Raw genomic sequence first — 19,630 nt, forward strand, 5'->3', positions numbered from 1 at the left:
ATTTTCTCAGAAGATAACTTTGAAATTGTTTCATATGTCAAACTTTCTGGTACAATGAATACGTTGAAACAAATGAATGCTGTTGTGATGCAAAGAATTCTTCCTAGTTCGTTTCTAGAAAAAGTTAGTAGCAGTTGAAATGAAGAAAATGTGGTGAATAAAGTTTCATATTACATTTATTTTCGACTTACAGATATATTTGTTATACCTAGGTGGATTACCATTATTAACTGTAAGTTTAATGCAACTCTGTATTTTGATTGATTTGTTTCAGGATTCAGCTTATACGGAAGAAGGAGATGGCATGTGGTCGAGGGGGGACAGTCGTGGTGGCTCCCCTCAGAGCCCCACCAGCTGCTGGTCTATGGATGTTCGGTGAGTACCAATCATATCAACTTGAAAATATTATTGTAACGTTGATAATAATAATTCTACTCCATTTTTTGAATTTTCTCAGCGTGGGAAAACTAGATACTGAATGAGTATTGTACACCAAGTACCGTTTACACAATGAGAACTTAAACTGAATTGAATCAGCTAGTGGTTATTTACTCTTAAAATAAATCTTATATTACAGCAATTGTTGATTTAATCCAACGTTAGTAGACAGAAAAATTCTGTCTACTAACTTTGGATTTAATCTAGTTTAAGCTGAGATTCCATTTAAACTGGCACTGTGCAAACGGCTCACTGTTGTTTTAACATTAAGTTGTTTTATTATTTTGGAAAATAATTAGGATCCGACACAGCTTTGAAATTTGAATTACAGTAACTTCATTAAATTGTTTGGAGTAATAATGGATGAATTCGATTAGGCCTACATATTTCAAATCACCGAGAAAATTATAATAAGGAATTGTTATTATTGAAAAGAATGAAAGAGAACTGAAGCATGAATCCTGGAAAAACATTTGAACATGTGTCTTGTTTTTTGTCATTATCGTTCAAAATTCCAAACATTGAAAGTATTGTCTTCTTGTTTCACAAAATAAAAAAAGTAAATGATCACTTATAGGATTTTGAATTTTCCAGATCTGCTGACGGTCCCTACATAAGTTTTTTGAGGGCTATTACAGATGAAGTTCTTCGGAAAGGAATATTTACCAACAAGGCCTTGAAAAAGCTTTTCCGAGAGCACATAGAGAAAAATATCCATAGACTCGATTTGGTGAGTGTAATGACATTTTATCAAGTTCTGTTTTTCAAATAAAATTTAACATTCCTATTTTTGTTACACATTTAAATAACGTTTCTTTGTTTTTCATGGGACAATATTTAGTGGATTTTAGAAATGTTCGATAATTTGACTGCTTGCGGAGATTACCAATATTATGTTCGTTCAGCCGACGTCTTTAATAATTATTGTATGATTGTATAATTAAAAAATAAATAAATAGACTGTGAAAATGATTCCTGATTACTGCTACTAATTGCTTTATTTACTGCTATTTGGCTCGTATCGAATTTGAATTATTCTAATCTAATCATTAGTCTGTTGTTAGTCTGTAAATGAAGAGTGGTTTAGTGCTAAGTAGACACTGCCACCTTGTACCTTGGTATGGTCAACTGCAAATCAATAAAATTTAATAAATTGTTCTTCTCGGTAAAGAATGAATATAATATTGTATAATTTTTCTTCAACAGAAAAGAATGGAGGACGAGGTTGAAAAGCTGCAGAATGAACTTGGCATTCCAAAAGAAGATAATATGAATGAAACTGATTTCGGTCTCGGCAGTGTAAATCCTGAGTGGTTCGACTCTTCTAAAGAGAGTAATTCATCCAGCAAGGATAATGTTGCCGTAACCGAGTCACTCGAGCAACTCGTGCTCACATCTGAGAAGGAAACCAGCGAAGATCAAGAAGACGAAACGAGTGGCACAAAGAAACACCAGTCATCGGAGAGCAGAGCGAAGAGCAGCGATCACAGTGCAAACGTGTCTGCTAAGAAATCACTCAAAGACAATGACAACGACAGTAGCATAGGTTGTGAAATAATGAGTGACTATTCGGGCAGTGGAGATGGTAAATCAAGCTAGTCAATAGTCGATTCAAAGTTCAAACTAGTCATAGTCAACAAATTAATTTGCTGACAAAAACGTTCAATTACACGGATTACAAGGTTGTAGTATTAGCGCCCCTTGTTCTAACAGGGAAACGTCTTTCATATTGTTGAAATAATGAGAAATTATCAATTACTAGAGTAGAAATTGGAGATGGATTAATTATTTATGGAAAAGTTAAGAGAATAAGTGTAAACTGTGATCATAAATGTTGTATTTTGAATGGTGTGAGTTCAATCCGATGTGCTTTAATTTTATCATTTTTGATGTTTGATTAAAAATATATTTCATTTGAGAAGTTGACTTTTTCTTGAATAGATAAAAGTACGAATGATGAATGGAAAATATTTGGATTTTTTATACACATGTATGAGTTTGCTGAATCCAATTCCGCTGATATTGAAGACGTAGGGTGTCTTGTATCCGAATTGCAGGTCTGTGGTAGTATGTTAGGAGAGAAAGTTTTCTATCCTATCCATTTACACTAGCACTAGGAATTAAAGATTCCTCTAGCTATAGTTAAATAAGTTGGATTGTACGTGGAAAATACGCTCTTCCAACTAATTTTGACATTTGGAAACATATTTCAATAATTTTTGAACAATTTTCTCGCTTCCATTACCATCTCATCTTTTAAAAGAAAACAGTTTCTAGTATTTCTAGCTTTTTTTTAAGCTCCCTATTGGCTTCTTTATTTTTGAGGTGGAAAGCACTGACTACAGTCTTTGTGAACACTAAGAGTTGGGTTCGCTACATGTGTCAACTGCTGGCCAGACCAAAAGATTTTAAGCTCCCTATTGGCTTCTTTATTTTTGAGGTGGAAAGCACTGACTACAGTCTTTGTGAACACTACAAAGACTGTAGTCAGTGCTTTCCACCTCAAAAATAAAGAAGCCAATAGGGAGCTTAAAATCTTTTGGTCTGGCCAGCAGTTGACACATGTAGCGAACCCAACTTACCTTGGTGTGCAATTGGACAGAAGCTTGACATTCAAAGGTCACTGTGAAAAAACAAAAAAGAAGGTCAACTCCAGAAATGCACTTCTACGCAAACTGACTGGCTCTGCCTGGGGTGCTGATGCTCATACTCTGCGTACAACAGCCTTAGCCCTGTGTTTCTCTACTGCGGAATATGCCTGTCCTGTGTGGAGCCGATCAGCCCACGCTAAGAAGGTAGATGTAACCCTCAATGAAAGCTGCAGAATTGTGACAGGTTGTCTGAAACCAACGAAAACTCACTACCTGTATCAACTCAGTGGGATAGCCCCTTCATCAATCCGAAGAGAAATAGCTGGTAGGACTGAGCGTACTCGACAGGTTAACGACAACAGACACCCAATGTTCGGCCACACCCCTGCAAATCACCGGCTGAAGTCCCGACGCAGCTTTCTGACAGAGACACAGGAGCTTGGCTCCTCGGCTCCACAGGAAAGAATTAGATTATGGCATGAGAGTACAGACGCCACTGACTTGGTGTTGAGGGAGCAACTTCCAACAGGAGCAGAGCTGTCAAATGGCGAATGGAAAACTCTGAACCGCCTCAGAGCAGAGTGTGCCTGCACAAAAGAAAATCGCACAACTTGGAGGCAGATAGAGGACCCGTACTGCGACTCTGGCGATATCCAGTCAGATGACCACCTCCTGAAATGCTGTCTTGCACCAGCATGCACTCGACAAGACCTCTTTGAATTTAATGACGAAGCTGTTGAAACAGTGGATTTTTATTTTAATTTAGGCATTTAATCACCTATCACCTGACACGCACGAACGAAAAGTTTCTAGCATGTCGTTTTTTTTCTGCTCGAACTATCTCGACATTGACGAACAAAATCATAAATCATTAATTGAGATATAACTAAAGGTCAGATGAGAAATTATCTTGACACCAATTGAAAGGAGACATTCTCCATGTTATTTTTATATAAAATCGTTACTTATTACGACATCCCATAATTCTTGGAGAAGTGATATTCAAAAAAATAACATTTAATCTCATCAAAAGAAAATGAATTTTTCTTAACCCTTCAACCCTGAAACTGTTTTAGCACTACTGAAATATCGGGGGATGATTTTCTACATACAATTCTGTGGTTAAATTAGAAATTTGAGAAATAAATTTTACAGAATTTGGCTATGCTGTTATTTCTTCGGATGGAGGGCCAAGTCTCATATTATTTTATACAGACCTCTAGACTGTCTACTATAGTGAGGTCCACGTTATAATAACAGTATTTGATCAACTAAGGTTTCGCTATCCTTGTCTATTATCCGACAAAGTTGGTGTTACTATCCTTTTCTAGGTCCGCAAGGATGCCAATAATGTTTTTGACAGTGTAGAAATATAATTAATGCAGCGAATCGGCATCGCTATTCTTCTATCTTTATCCACTGCCATTATAACGTGGACCGCACTAGTTTATACTTAGCTTAATAGTCTAGATTTGAAGTTAAAGTTAATTCGTTCAAAATGGAATCAGAATCAATCGATTGCAAACACAGCTTTAGTTTGTACCCTTGTTTCTAGCAGATTAGCCTTTGATATTTGTAGTGCAAAAGCTGGGTTCAACACAACAGTGATAGTGAACTGTGAAAATAAAATTCCTATAAGGTCTAATGGAATTATTCACACTCGCTTGGCCGGGCTGAATGGACATAGTCCAATTTTAGAACTCGTGAGAATTTCTCTGTTCACTATCACTGGTGTGTGGAAATCCACGCCGCAAAGTAGACCCACGCTAATCCACGCCGTGGCATGTTTTGTAAACCATTGCTATAGAATTATTCAATGTACCTAGAATGCAACGTTAGTAGACAGATGTCTACTAACTTTGCCTAGAATGTGTTCTAGGTACCTTGGAATTATTCATAATCATCAGCTGACAAGTGGATTATTCATGGTATGTATTATTATCATTAGACAGATGTCTGGAGCAATGGTTCACAAAATATCCCATGGCGTGGGTTGCTTTTCGTGGATTAGCGTGGGTCTACTTTGCGGCGGGCCTTACTCGCTGCAATCTAGCCTATCTATCAATTCTAAGTAAAGATAGCATTTTTCAAGATAGGAGGCAGGCAACAACTATCAATTTAAATCACTATCTTAATTCTATGTAATAATGTATAATGATATCATTACTCAAGATAAGTATTTGGTATAAGTTTAAAATTCCAATAAGGAATAAAATACCACTGGATATGTACTAAACTTAATAGTTTTTCAGGATGGAAAATCAATGTGATAACTTACTGCAAATCAGAACTTCAGGTTCAATAAAAATACAGTTATTTAAAAAAGGTGTCAACCACTATATTTTTCTTTAAAAGTATAAAAATAGTAAAATACTTATCAATAGAAAACATGCTAATTATATAAAAAATAACAATTCAAGTGTGTTGAATAAATAATATTGTTCTAAAACTGTTCTAGATAATTATAATTGTTAGTAAAAAATAAAATTCACATTTACTTGGCTTGGCTTGGAAGTAATAACATTATAAAAACTTTAAACAAAATCCACAAAACATAATTTTCAAAAAAATTCTAAAACTCGGTAAATACTATGTTTATTCAGTACGATATAAATACATATTCTATAAATACTGATAAATTTAAGTATTATTCTTATAGCCTACTTAACAAATTTAAGGACAAAAGTAAAATAAATAAGAAAAATACATATCTTATCAGTCAAGATGTTCATATACTCGTATAAGTTACTCTTCAAGTACCTAATGCTACAGTACTAATATACAAACAATATGAATGTTGGCTGTCATTGTCAAAATGTGTAATATTATTAAAATTTTCTAAGATTTAGAATGCCAATTTAGGTGAACAGGCATAAAACTCCCAAACAGGCACACTCTATTAAAACTCCCAAGAGTCTAACCACTTGAGACCATGCATGACACTTTGTGGGTCGCCCGCCGATGGGCCTTCCATTCCATAGGCAAGTGGAGCAAACAGGTAGAAACTGTTGAAAAAATGCAAAGTGAATACAATTAGTTTTCCTTACAGAAGGTGAAAATATTTGAAACATACACAAATAATTATCATGCAGGGTGACTTTTGAGTATAATCGATATTTCAGCTTATTTAGAGCTCTAAATTAAGGAGAGAAACATTTTTGGGTTTATCCTGTTGATTTTCTCCAAATAATTATTTGATGTGATTGTGAAATAAAATAATTAAATAATAGTATATGAATAAGAATTCGAGGGAGGAACAGTTTTGGGCTGTGACTGTTGGTCCTCCCCAATCATTTTAATGAATAATTGTCTATCATTGAATCAATAAATAAAATATTTCTTCGGATTGTAAACTAGCTTGTCAATGATTTCTTCTGTGCGAAGCATAAGTTGGCTTAGCAGACAGAGTCTGCGGTGAATTTCCGTTTTGTGCTGGAAATAATCGCTAAACAATTATTAAAAATGTAGTTTTGAGACAAGTTGTGGAAAGATCTCAGTAATACAAGTCTTCACAAAAAATACAGTGAACTAATATTAAGTATTATAGTAAATGTATCGTACGAATGTAATGACGAATCATCGGGATGCAATCGATATACTTTTTGATTTATTAATAACAAAACTTTTTACTCAATAAACGAATAATTTTTGGAAGACTGGACATAAAATATCATTTAGAACGTTAATAGACACAAAACATGCGCTCAATAGAAATAGTTATGTATATTTCAATTTTTTCTCAACAATTCTCTAGTCACATGTTAGCTTGAGTTTGCGTGCCTAGAATCAACATAATGAGCGCTAGTGTTAATTATTTGAGCACTACAACTCTACTGATTGCATCATAAAAGTTGAGCCGTCAGAGTAAGCTGTTAAAAACTTAATTCAGAAGGCCTACTTTCAAAAATGTTCATAACTTTAACCTATCAATCAAGCATCAAGTTCTAGTAATTTACTGCCTGTCTCTAAAAAAGTTTGAGCACGAGGTTGTAAAAACATACAATCAACTACATAGATTCTTACCTGTATGCTATGGCGGATAGAACAATGCCGTTCATTGAATGAAATAACGGATTTCCGTATTTTTCAGGCAGTATGTGAATAATCGATTCCAGAAAGAATGTCACAAGAATACCTGGAAAATTCAATAGAGATTAAGTTTCAATTGAAAAGAATGTAATTTTTACTTTCCTTGCCCTATTACCGTAGGTAAGAAAAGTATTGCTTTCAAAAAAAATTAAGGTACTCCAATATCTAAATTTCTATACGTTTCAAAAATGGTTTTTTGGTATTGGTCTGTGTGTGTGTGTGTGTTGTGTGTGTGTGTGTGTGTGTGTGTGTGTGTGTGTGTGTGTGTGTGTGTGTGTGTGTGTGTGTGTGTGTGTGTGTGTGGTGTGTGTGTGTGTGTGTATGAGGGTATGTGTTGTAATATTACATTTTTCTTCTCACATTTAAATCGAATCTTCAATTCGAGATCTATGGAACTTTATAGTAAATGTCAGAGTTATCAATAGACGGATAAATTTTTTGACGGAGAATTTATTATCGTAAATGTTTGTTGCATTGTTCCATAATGTCACCGAGGTAGGGTTAACAAATTATTAAATAAATCGTTTATTTGAATAGAATATATGTATAAAAATTTAAAATAACATTTTCAAATTAAAGTTTTATTGAGAACAGATGTAGAATGTGAATTCTAAATTTATAAGTTATAATTTTGTGTTGACGTGTCTGTAAAGATCGATATTGAACAGGGCGTTGTCTTTCGTGACTAGCAAATTGTGTCTTTTGCCGGTTGGACCTTCTTCTGAAAAACATGGCTGGCTGTTGCTTGTATAATTTTGTGCTCTGAGTTATTGTCTGTTTAAATGAATTTATTAATGTTTTAGATTGAAGTTTATATAAATTTTTGTGCAAAATTCGCTATTAGTGTAGTAAAGCCAATAGCCACTGTGTTTCAACTGTAAACTAGATAAGTATTTTTTAGTTCGTAATAACTCTGAAATCATTAAGCTTGTAAGTTATTGTTCGTTTTATATTTCTGTGTTTTTGCCAAAATTTTCATCTGAAGATTATAAGTTAATTTGCTCTGAAAACTGGATTTCTCATTTATAGGCAATAGATCCATTCACAGTTTATCAAGTATCTATTTTATTGGAGCCGACAACTTTCCTTAGTGTGATAGGTGTTATATGCTATTCCAACCGTTTAAGGAAAAATTGGTAGCACGGCAAATGGTACCCCTGGTGGGACTGAATCACCACATTTGTTCCAAATGTTACCCCTGTGGTGGGACAGAATTACAAAATAAATATGTCCCAAATGGTACACCATGAAATCCCTGGTTATAGAAGTTATTAGTAGATAGATATCTTGATAGGTTATGAATGGTTTGTTGCTGAGTGGGAAATCGGTTCAAGAGAAATCAAGTCCCAATGAATATTATCTGTGCAGACTAGCAAAATGGCATACAATATGAAAAATATTAAAGTTGATGATGAGTTAATAGCTGCCTTAACACAACTGTTTGATAAGCAAGATGCTAAGTTAGACCAAATGTTTAAAAATCAAAATGCTAGGTTTGATGAGTTAAATGCTAGATTTGATGAGCTAAATGCTAATTTTGATGCTAGGTTTGATGAGATGAAGCAAGAATGTACTAGCATTAGACTAGAGCAGGTTAGTATAAACCTTCTATTGAAAAATGCAAATGAATCAGTGAAAGATAATCATGAAGATGAAAACAAATTGAAGCAGGATGATAGTAGTGTTAAGTTACAAGATCAACTCATTCAAGTTTCTGACAATGTAGGCCTAGTTACTGTTGTTGAAAAAGTCAACCATAGTGAAAGTGTAGAATTGAGTAAAGAAGTAGGTAGGGAGTTGTCTTCATTGAAAGTCAACTATCAAGAAAGTACTATTGCTACATTGAAGGTTAGGAAAACAGTAAACAAATCGAATGTTTCTATGGATCAGATTACTACATCGAAAGTTAGGAAAACAGTAAATAAAATGAATGATTACATGAGACAGGTTTCTGTGGAGGTTAGGAAAAATGTAAACAAAATGAATTTTGCTTTGAGTCAAGTTGATGAGTTCAACTTTCAACTGAAAATTGAAAAGGTGTATGCAATGCATTCTCAAGTGAACATGACGAACTTTTGTAGGCAAAACTGCTTGGTTGAAACAAATGAACCTATGAATAAAATCATGCTATTGAAGAAAACAAAACGCAAAGTCACCATTGATGTGTTAGTATTTAAAGGTTGTTTCAAGTTGCTTATTTACAAGATGATGACAGTGAGTCACATGATGAAAGGGTATTCCCCAACACACAATGATTAGGAATCCTGTGTTATGCCGGGATTCAGAATAGCATAATCGCTACACAGTGTATGGTAAGAGTCCATAATTGTGTCTTTTTTCTTTCCTGTAGCCTATTTTCTTGGCCCTTAATCTTTTCAATTTTCGATTCTTTCCTGTCTTTGTGTAATATTCAGTAAATTTCTTCTATGAAGCATATCTTAACCAATCTTGTCCATAGTCATTTAAATTTGTAATTTTTTCTGAAATAATTTTGGAAGTTGAAATAGTAGCTTATTTTCCTAATCTTTAATTTGTTGATAAAACTTAACTTTTCTAAAATCTATCCATTGTAGTGTGAAGAATTGTGTGCTTGTGACATATTTTTTCATCATGTATCACTTATGTGAAGTGTATCAATTTTGTGTGTATTGTTTTAGGGAATTTATTTACCCAGTTTTCTTTTTCTCTTGTTTGTATTTTTTAGGGAACTTATTTACCCAGTATTTCATCTTGATCATCTTTGTATCATAATCTTGAAATGTTTGTACTTATTATACAGTCTTTAAATTTTAAATTATTTTAAAAAATAATTGGTTTAATTTAAAACGTTGTGTTATATTATCAATTGAAATGAGTTAAAGGCTAAAATTTTTCTAAAGTGTTTTGTATTTGATATTTTTTTTTTCAAATTTTAAAACTGTTTGTTCTATAAATTTTGATATGATTGATTATCGTTTGAAATGGATGCTGGAGTGTATGTAGAATTTTTAGTGGGGTTTGTTGATTAGAATTTTGCTGGTATGTGATTGTTTTTTGAGATGGAAACCATTATTGCCTAAAGAAGGAATAACAGAGGTTATGACTTAGAGAGGCAGTAATGAGATAATATTTTTTGTGTTGATTACTTATGTTGATTGCCATAGATGCAAAAATTAATGATTAATAATGTTGATTGCCATAGATGCAAAATGATGATTACTTATGAATATTGTTTGCCTTTGAAGCAGAATATTATTGATGTTTTGAATGGTTTCTTGTTTAATGTTTGATAGTAAAGTTTTGTCATGAAATGTAGTTTGTGTTTAGAACATTGAAGAGTCGAAATAAACTGTAGTATCCAACAAACGATGATTAACAATATTAGATAATTTGCTTTTTATACAATTTTTGAACAAAATTAAAACTAAATAATTTTGAAACCCTGAATGATAAATCATAAATGTGAAATGAACATGCTATAAATGAAATGTTATATTAAATAATAATGAAATGCAAATATATTATGAAATGATTGAATAGAAGACCAAATGTCTGAAATTATTGAAATATGTATTGAAATTAAATTTTTGTTGTGTTGTTATGATGTTTGTTTTTTACAATTTTGATAATGATACAGGGTGTTATGAAATTATATTTCTATTTTGAAGAATGGATTAAAATGTTGATATTTGAACAGTGAATAGATGAAAATGAATGATTTTTTTTTTTAAATTTATCATTGATATGTCCATATTTTACAATTTATGTATTGCTGACTGTATAATAAGATGTTAACAAATTTCAATTTCATAGATACTTAAAATAATTTTTATGTGTATTAGATTGTATTGATAGCCTAATCAAGTTTTTCTTCTTAGTTTATAAGCATTTTAAGATAACAGGTACAGCACAGACATTAACATTGAAATAGTTATCATGTGAATCTCGAAATCAGTAACAAGTGAACGCCATGAAGAGTGTTAAGAACATTTGGGTGATTTTCAAACTAGTGTGACATAACTACGCCAATATCTACGCCTAAATCTACGCTGCGGCCTACACCAATAACTACGCTAATGTCAACACCAATAACTACGCCAAAATCTACGCCGATGCCTGTGCTGATGTCAACGCCAATAGCTACGCCGAAGCCATATCTGCGCCAATGCTGATGCCAAAATCTGCGCCATGCTGATGCCAACAACAATGTCAACACCAATAACTATGCCAAAGCCTGCGCCCATGCTGATGCCAACAACAAAAATCAATGCCAATGCCTGCGCCAATGCCAATAGCTACGTCAATGCCAATAGCTACGCCAATGCCTGCGCCAATGCCAATAGCTACGCCAATGCCAAAATCTGCGCCAATGCCAACAACAAAAATCAATGCCAATAGCTATGCCAATGCCTGCGCCAATGCTGATGCCAACACCAAAATCAACGCCGATGCCTGTGCCAATGCCAATAGCTACGCAATGCCAAAATCTGCGCCAATGCCAATGTCAATGCCTGCGCCAATGCCAATGCCAATGCCTGCGCCAATGCCAATATTACGCCGATGCCAAAGCCGACACCAAAGCATACGCCAATAGCAATGCCAATGCTTATTGCTGACTCTGTATCTCAAACTTCAACACTACTGCATTACCTGGAGGTAATTGCCATCCATGTTCACATTCACAACTTTGAATTCAGAAGAACAGTCACAGTATCATGAAAGAATTAATTCAAAAAAATCCTCTCCTAAATTATTCCTGTATGCAGAACTCTAAACCTTGAAAGCTGAAAATATCAAAAAAAAAAAAAACCAAACCTTACCTAAATTAATCCTCACCTAAATTAATCCTGTATGCAGCGTCTATCTCTTTTCCAAAAAAAAAAAATGAATTACATTGTCATTTCAAGCCTGAAATGTACATTGTATAATTACAAATATGATACAAAATTTATGTGACTCTGTATTGAATTTGGAATGCAGCCGTCTACTACAAACATGAAGCAATGCTAACTGAGATGTCACCTGTATCGAGTTTGGTATGCAGCAGTCGACTACAAGTATCAGCCCAACACTACGTGCATCCAGATCAGCCCAACACTAACGTCATCACACTGGAGTCACACTAAACTGAAAATCATACTGAGTGCCTTAACGGACTGTTTTCCAAAATGTGCATCAATAAAATCAACCGCGTCAATAGTGAAAGAAATGAACATTTTTTGATTTATTGAAATTTTATGTGAAAATTAAATGTAACAATTCATCAATTCATTTAAAAAAAAAAAAAATAATAATAATAATAATAATTTTTTTTATTCAACTCTGAGTAGATTTTTGCCCACACCTGTCTCTATCAGTCGGCGACTGGGGAGGGCCGCGGCAGGGGACGGGAGTCTCGGTGGGGCGTCCGTCAACCACCCTCGCTCGGGTTGGGGGTTGAAACAGGGCTTTGAGTGCTTTGGAGGAATGTTTCCCTCTTTTAGGAAAGAGGGGCCGTGCTTTCGCACTGCCAAACAGGGTTGGTCGCGGAAAGAAGGGAACAGGAACCTTGCAGTGTTAGTCGTGAGAAAGGGCTTCGTGTCGGGACTAAGTCCTAGTCCTCGGGCACCGGGTGTCTTCCCGGGGTCCGGGTTGGTTGCGGGGCCCTGGTAAAGGCTCTCCCTGGCCTTCCCAGAGGTCCTCTTGTGATCCCGCACTAGACGAGTACGCTGCGGCGGTCAGTACTCTAGACTTTCCTAAGTCCTACTGGCCGGGCACTAGCTGTCCTCCCGGGCTCCGGATCGGCCGCGGAGTTGCGGGAAAGGCTTTTCCTGGCCTTCCTAGACGTCCTCCTGCGATCCCGCACTGGACCAGCACGCTGCGGCGGCCAGCACTCTGGACTCCCCTAAGTCCTACTGGCCGGGCATTAGCTGTCCTCCTGGGGTCCGGATCGTCCGCGGAGTTGCGGGAAAGGCTTTTCCTGGCCTTCCTAGACGTCCTCTTGCGATCCCGCACTGGACCAGCACGCTGCGGCGGCCAGCACTCTGGACTCTCCTAAGTCCTACTGGCGGGCACTAGCTGTCCTCCTGGGGTCCGGATCGTCCGCGGAGTTGCGGGAAAGGCTTTTCCTGGCCTTCCTAGACGTCCTCTTGCGATCCCGCACTGGACCAGCACGCTGCGGCGGCCAGCACTCTGGACTCTCCTAAGTCCTACTGGCCGGGCACTAGCTGTCCTCCTGGGGTCCGGATCGTCCGCGGAGTTGCGGGAAAGGCTTTTCCTGGCCTTCCTAGACGTCTCTTGCGATCCCGCACTGGACAGCACGCTGCGGCGGCCAGCACTCTGGACTCTCCTAAGTCCTACTGGCCGGGCACTAGCTGTCCTCCTGGGGTCCGGATCGTCCGCGGAGTTGCGGGAAAGGCTTTTCCTGGCCTTCCTAGACGTCCTCTTGCGATCCCGCACTGGACCAGCACGCTGCGGCGGCCAGCACCCTGGACTCTCCTAAGTCCTACTGGCCGGGCACTAGCTGTCCTCCTGGGGTCCGGATCGTCCGCGGAGTTGCGGGAAAGGCTTTTCCTGGCCTTCCTAGACGTCCTCTTGCGATCCCGCACTGGACCAGCACGCTGCGGCGGCCAGCACCCTGGACTCTCCTAAGTCCTACTGGCCGGGCACTAGCTGTCCTCCTGGGGTCCGGATCGTCCGCGGAGTTGCGGGAAAGGCTTTTCTGGCCTTCCTAGACGTCCTCTTGCGATCCCGCACTGGACCAGCACGCTGCGGCGGCCAGCACTCTGGACTCTCCTAAGTCCTACTGGCCGGGCACTAGCTGTCCTCCTGGGGTCCGGATCGTCCGCGGAGTTGCGGGAAAGGTCTTTCCTGACCTTCCTGGATGTCCTATCTCGCCTCGATGCCCCACTGGTGGCCTACCAATGGGGAGTCAGGTTTCGACCAAACCTGACGTGTTGTCGTTGGTCGAAACTGGCAACCCGTCGTCCAAACAGGTTAGGTGTCGTTTAACACTCGCCCCAGACGAGTGTAGAGCAGTGGAGTTCACTGTGTGAGAGGCTAATCAACTTTAGCCTCGACACAACTCCCGGTCGCAGAAGAAATCGGAGGTCACGTAGTACGGGTGTACTGTGACGTTGCTAGCTGCTCGCTGCTTCCTTCTCACCTCTCTCGACCGCTCGACTTGGCTCTCCGAACTCCGACTGCCTCTTGCTGGCCTTTCTCGAGCCTCCCTCAGTGACCGAGAGGGAGGGGAGAGAGGATGCGCAGCAACGCTGAGCGGTAGGCCAGTGGCTGGCTTGAACGTTGACCCCTCAGATTCTATGATAGATAGCCGAGCGTCGAATAAATGAGCCCTAAATTCAATGCCTTTCTCTAGTTACGATATACATCGTGACACACTGTTCCTACTAAGGGAAGGGGGGGGAAAAGAGAGGGGGAGGAGAGGGGGGGGTGAGGATGGAAGGGGTAAACGGCAGACAGAAGGTCCCAAATGCCTGAGTACATTCTGCCGCCTCTCCGCCGGTCAACATAGACCGAACATAAACTGGGCGCCAGGTTGGTTCCTCGCCAACCGGTGGTGATGCGTCGGCACCATCCGAAGAAATGAGCAAGCTACCGGCCAGATCCTAGGCCTAGCTTCGGAGAAGATCTTGAAGATCTGCGCCGTGCTTTCGCACTGCGTTGAGACGCCGTGTTCGCACACTGCAAGAGACCGCCGTGTTTGCACACTGCAAGTGGCCGCCGTGCTTCCGCACTGCGATGGGGGACGCCGTGCTTTCGCACTGCAAGAAACGCCGTGCTTTCGCACTGCAAAGGACCGCCGTGCTTTCGCACTGCAATGGGGGACGCCGTGTTGCACACTGCAAGAGGCCGCCGTGCTTCCGCACTGCGATGGGGGACGCCGTGCTTTCGCACTGCAAGAAACGCCGTGCTTTCGCACTGCAAAGGACGCCGTGCTTCCGCACTGCAATGGGGGACGCCGTGTTTGCACACTGCAAGAGGCCACCGTGCTTCCGCACTGCGATGGGGGACGCCGTGCTTTCGCACTGCAAGAAACGCCGTGCTTGCGCACTGCAAAGGACCGCCGTGCTTCCGCACTGCGATGGGGGACGCCGTGCTTTCGCACTGCAAGAAACGCCGTGCTTTCGCACTGCAAAGGACCGCCGTGCTTCCGCACTGCAATGGGGGACGCCGTGTTGCACACTGCAAAAGGCCGCCGTGCTTCCGCACTGCGATGGGGGACGCCGTGCTTTCGCACTGCAAGAGACGCCGTGCTTTCGCACTGCAAAAGACCGCCGTGCTTCCGCACTGCAATGGGGGACGCCGTGTTGCACACTGCAAGAGGCCGCCGTGCTTCCGCACTGCGATGGGGGACGCCGTGCTTTCGCACTGCAAGAAACGCCGTGCTTTCGCACTGCAAAAATAAGGACGCGGTGCTTTCGCACTGCAAAAGGAATGCCGTGCTTTCGCACTGCCCGGGGCGCCGTGCTTCCGCACTGCCAGGAACACCATGCTTTCGCATCGCGAAAAGGACGCCGTGCTCCCGCACTGCAGAGTTGCCGTGTTTTCACACTGCCGAGGACGCCGTGCTTCCGCACTGCAGATGAGAGCGCCGTGCTCTCGCACTGCCAGGAAGGGCGGGCGGGTAACACAAAAAAAAAACGAGGTGAACACACCTCAGACAGGTTCTGAGAACCTAAGTAGCATTGCAAGGGAAACGCCGTGCTTCCGCACTGCAAAGAGTCGCCGTGCTCTCGCACTGCAAAAATAAGGACGCGGTGCTTTCGCACTGCCGAGTCGCCGTGCTTCCGCACTGCCCAGGACGCCGTGCTTCCGCACTGCAGGTGAGAGCGCCGTGCTTCCGCACTGCCGGGGAGCGCCGTGTCACACTTGCAGGACACTGCCGGGAAGTGTCGTGCTTCGCACTGTACAAAATGGACGCCGTGCTTTCGCACTGCCGAGTCGCCGTGTTTTCACACTGCAGAAGGACGCCGTGCTGTCGCACTGCAGGTAAGAGCGCCGTGCTCTCGCACTGCCAGGAGGGACAAACAGGGTACACAAAACACACAAAAAACACAGAAACACAAAAAACACAGAAACACAAAAAACACAGAAACACACAAACACAGAAACAAATCGCCGGGCTTCGCCTGCGGGCCGTGCTTGCGCACTGCGTGCCGTGTTTTCACACTGCCGCGGTGTTCCCACACCGCGAAGGTGTGCGTCCGCGTAATGACAATCCAGACACTCACTGACCGATGTGTCATGCTTGCGCACGACGTTCGGACGAGCTCGCAATCTGGCTGCCGTGTTCCCACACTGCCTTGGTCAAGCTCGCGCACTACTTTGCGGGCTTTCGCCCTGCGGGCCGGGCTTTCGCCCTGCATGCCGTGCTTGCGCACTGCGAGGGGACGCCGTGCTTTCGCACTGCAAGAAGCGCCGTGCTTTCGCACTGCAAAAATAAGGACGCGGTGCTTTCGCACTGCCAAAGAAAGCCGTGCTTTCGCACTGCCGGAGCGCCGTGCTTCCGCACTGCCAGGAACGCTATGCTCCGCATCGCGAAAAGGACGCCGTGCTCCCGCACTGCAGAGTTGCCGTGTTTCCACACTGCCGGGGACGCCGTGCTTCCGCACTGCAGATGAGAGTCGCGGTGCTCTCGCACTGCCAGGAAGGGCGGGTAACACAAAAAACGAGGGTAACAACACCTCAGACAGGTTCTGAGAACCTAAATAACATTGCAAGGGAAACGCCGTGCTTCCGCACTGCAATGAGTCGCCGTGCTCTCGCACTGCAAAAATAAGGACGCGGTGCTTGCGCACTGCAAAAGGAACGCCGTGCTTTCGCACTGCCCGGGGCGCCGTGTTTCCACACTGCCAGGAACACCATGCTTTCGCATCGCGAAAAGGACGCCGTGCTCCCGCACTGCATGTGCCGGGCTTTCGCCCTGCATGGCCGTGTTTTCACACTGCCTTACTTCGCCGTGCTTGCGCATGCATGTGCCGGGCTTTCGCCCTGCATGGCCATGTTTTCACACTGCTTGCTTCGCCGTGCTTGCGCACTGCATGTGCCGGGCTTTCGCCCTGCATGGCCGTGTTCACACTGCCTTGCTTCGCCGTGCTTGCGCACTGCATGTGCCGGGCTTTCGCCTGCATGCCGTGTTTTCACACTGCCTTGCTTCGCCGTGCTTGCGCACTGCATGTGCCGGGCTTTCGCCTGCATGGCCGTGTTTTCACACTGCCTTGCTTCGCCGTGCTTGCGCACTGCATGTGCCGGGCTTTCGCCCTGCATGGCCGTGTTTTCACACTGCCTTGCTTCGCCGTGCTTGCGCACTGCATGTGCCGGGCTTTCGCCCTGCATGGCCGTGTTTTCACACTGCCTTGCTTCGCCGTGCTTGCGCACTGCATGTGCCGGGCTTTCGCCCTGCATGGCCGTGTTTTCACACTGCCTTGCTTCGCCGTGCTTGCGCACTGCATGTGCCGGGCTTTCGCCCTGCATGGCCGTGTTTTCACACTGCCTACGGTCCGTGACTACTCACCTACGGCTTGACCCAAGCCCGTTGACCGTCCGGGAGGCGCACTCGGATCCTCGGACGGCCGGCGCGAGGGCGCCTTCCGGGGCGGAAAGATTGGTGGGTAACCTTCCTCACCGTAGGCCGATCCCCAATGGTGATTAGGGCGAGGCCTCGTCCGCAGTCGGTGGTGGACAGGCGAACTGCCGGCGGCAATGATGAGTCTTCCTCTTCCTCCTCCGAGGAGAGTTCGAAGACCTCGGATTCGGCCGGGTGGACGGCAGCGGCGGACGGGGAGGTGACGATGGCTGGCTGCTGATAACCGGGAAACAGCTGGGGCCCCCTGGAAGTTCGCGGGGTCGGGGAGGCTGCTCCCCAAGCCTCAGTAAGTCCTCTTTCGTACCCAAACGGGGGTAGGGGCAGTCGGGGTCGCAGTTGACGTTACGGCAGAAGGAGGGGTCGCGGGGCGGACAGCCTCCTCAGAGGTCCGTATGCGGGTGAGATGAGAAGCCCCCGCCTCCTCCCTCGAGTAAGGTATCCTCATCCTCCGTGGGGACCTCCGGGACCTCCATAGGGGTATCGGCGACTGTAGAGGACGATGGCAGTGGAGGTGTCGGCCCGAACTGGACTAGGAAGAGGTTGGTGAGCAGGCTGAGTCACCGTGACTACAATGTTGTGGTCGCGGCTCGTCCGCAGAGCGGGGAACTCCTCGAACAGCTCCTGGAGGCAGCCCTACCATGCTATCCACCGGCGGAGTCCGCTGCTGGAGGAGCCGGAGTAGCTGTTGGCCTATAATACGCTCCGATTGCCACGGGTGAGGCCTTCCCGTTGTGTTGGAAAACCTGTACCTCCCATCTGGTGACGCAGCCATTCTCTTCACCTGCAATATTTTGCCATGATTGCATGGATGGCTTCATGATCGTCTGTTGATGTCTTGTGGCCGGGGTCTAAGATGGTGGTAGTAGCCTCTTCCTGTTCACCACTGCCAGGGCAATACCTCCCCCCGAATCAGAGGAAACCCGAGGAGAGTGTCTCTCTTTAGGTTCCTCAACACCTCTCGAAGTCCGTCAGGGGTTCGGTTCGCGTGTCGGGTGCGCAACGCCTGAAAAGGCGTGAACCTCGCCTTCTCTGTCACCGACAGCCGCTCCATTTCCGCAGCACCTGATCCGTAAAGCAGGCCCGGAACGACGGCATTTTCTCCCTTTTTTTTAAAAAAAAGTGGTAGTTGAGAGGACTCGAAGGCGTAGACAGGGAGAAAATAAAAGGTGGTGTTGAGTGATGTTAAAAGAGAGCAGTTGGTGATGGCGTTGACCAGGTTGGAGATAATATAAAAAAACACAAGTCTCACAACTCCAGGAAAAGCACCAAAAAAAAAGAACTAGAATTCGGAGATGTTATTTGAAGTGAAAAATGTTGAAAGAAATAAAGCTGCAAATCAAAAAGTCACTAGTAAAGGTCGCTTTACAGTAGCCTGTCACCCGATGTGCCTACACGGTAGCTTACAACGGACTGACTAAGTGAAGTTTGAGAAGCAACCATAAAGGGGGAAAAACAGGATAAACGGGATTATTAGATTGCATAAAATGAAAAACAATGCAGGATCGGACGAGAATAACTGTTTAGTAGACAAAATAAATTGATTATTTTATCTATCGCTATGCGTCGACCGCTCAACAGGCACGTAGCACTGAAATTCAGATTTAACTGGCAGAACGGTATAATAGGGAAAATGTTGTTTCTCAATGCCAATTCTATATGAGATGATGACAAGCCTTTCTCATAAAATTCCTTATTAGAATTATATTATTGAAGATAGAAATATAGCCATAGAAAATGTCTACAAGCACAGGCCGTGGGAAACTCGGACCTGTCTACTGAACGTGACTAAATCACAATTAAAACAATAGCACAATAAAGCATAGACTACTGTAATACCAATACAGCTCCAGTTTCTTTCAAAACGAGACGAATTTGAAATAATGAAATAATGAAGATTTATTTCAGTAAAATCACTTTATGGATATTTTCATTTTCAATAAAATAT

General features: G+C 42.6%; 2 protein-coding genes across 2 annotated transcripts in view; one reads left to right on the forward strand and one right to left on the reverse strand.

Annotated features, from left to right (window-relative positions):
- Positions 1-222: 222 nt before the first annotated feature.
- Positions 223-2,359, forward strand: LOC120351118 (spermatogenesis-associated protein 7 homolog). Its single transcript, XM_039427142.1, has 3 exons — positions 223-375; positions 1,033-1,168; positions 1,645-2,359. The coding sequence occupies exons 1-3, from the start codon at positions 242-244 to the stop codon at positions 2,035-2,037; spliced, it is 663 nt and encodes a 220-aa protein (XP_039283076.1). The 5' UTR covers positions 223-241; the 3' UTR covers positions 2,038-2,359.
- A 2,983-nt stretch (positions 2,360-5,342) lies between these two features.
- LOC111047209 (protein O-mannosyl-transferase 2) overlaps positions 5,343-19,630 on the reverse strand; it is a 41,774-nt gene continuing 27,486 nt past the window's right edge. Inside the window, exons 17-18 of the mRNA XM_022332901.2 lie at positions 7,053-7,164; positions 5,343-6,034 (exon numbers count right to left, since the gene is read on the reverse strand). Of these exons, the coding sequence (XP_022188593.2) occupies positions 5,929-6,034; positions 7,053-7,164 (218 nt within the window). The 3' untranslated portion in view covers positions 5,343-5,928. The remainder of the gene's footprint in view (positions 6,035-7,052; positions 7,165-19,630) is intronic.

Source organism: Nilaparvata lugens, chromosome 4 (assembly GCF_014356525.2).
Source record: "Nilaparvata lugens isolate BPH chromosome 4, ASM1435652v1, whole genome shotgun sequence".
NCBI classification, from domain to species: domain Eukaryota; kingdom Metazoa; phylum Arthropoda; class Insecta; order Hemiptera; family Delphacidae; genus Nilaparvata; species Nilaparvata lugens.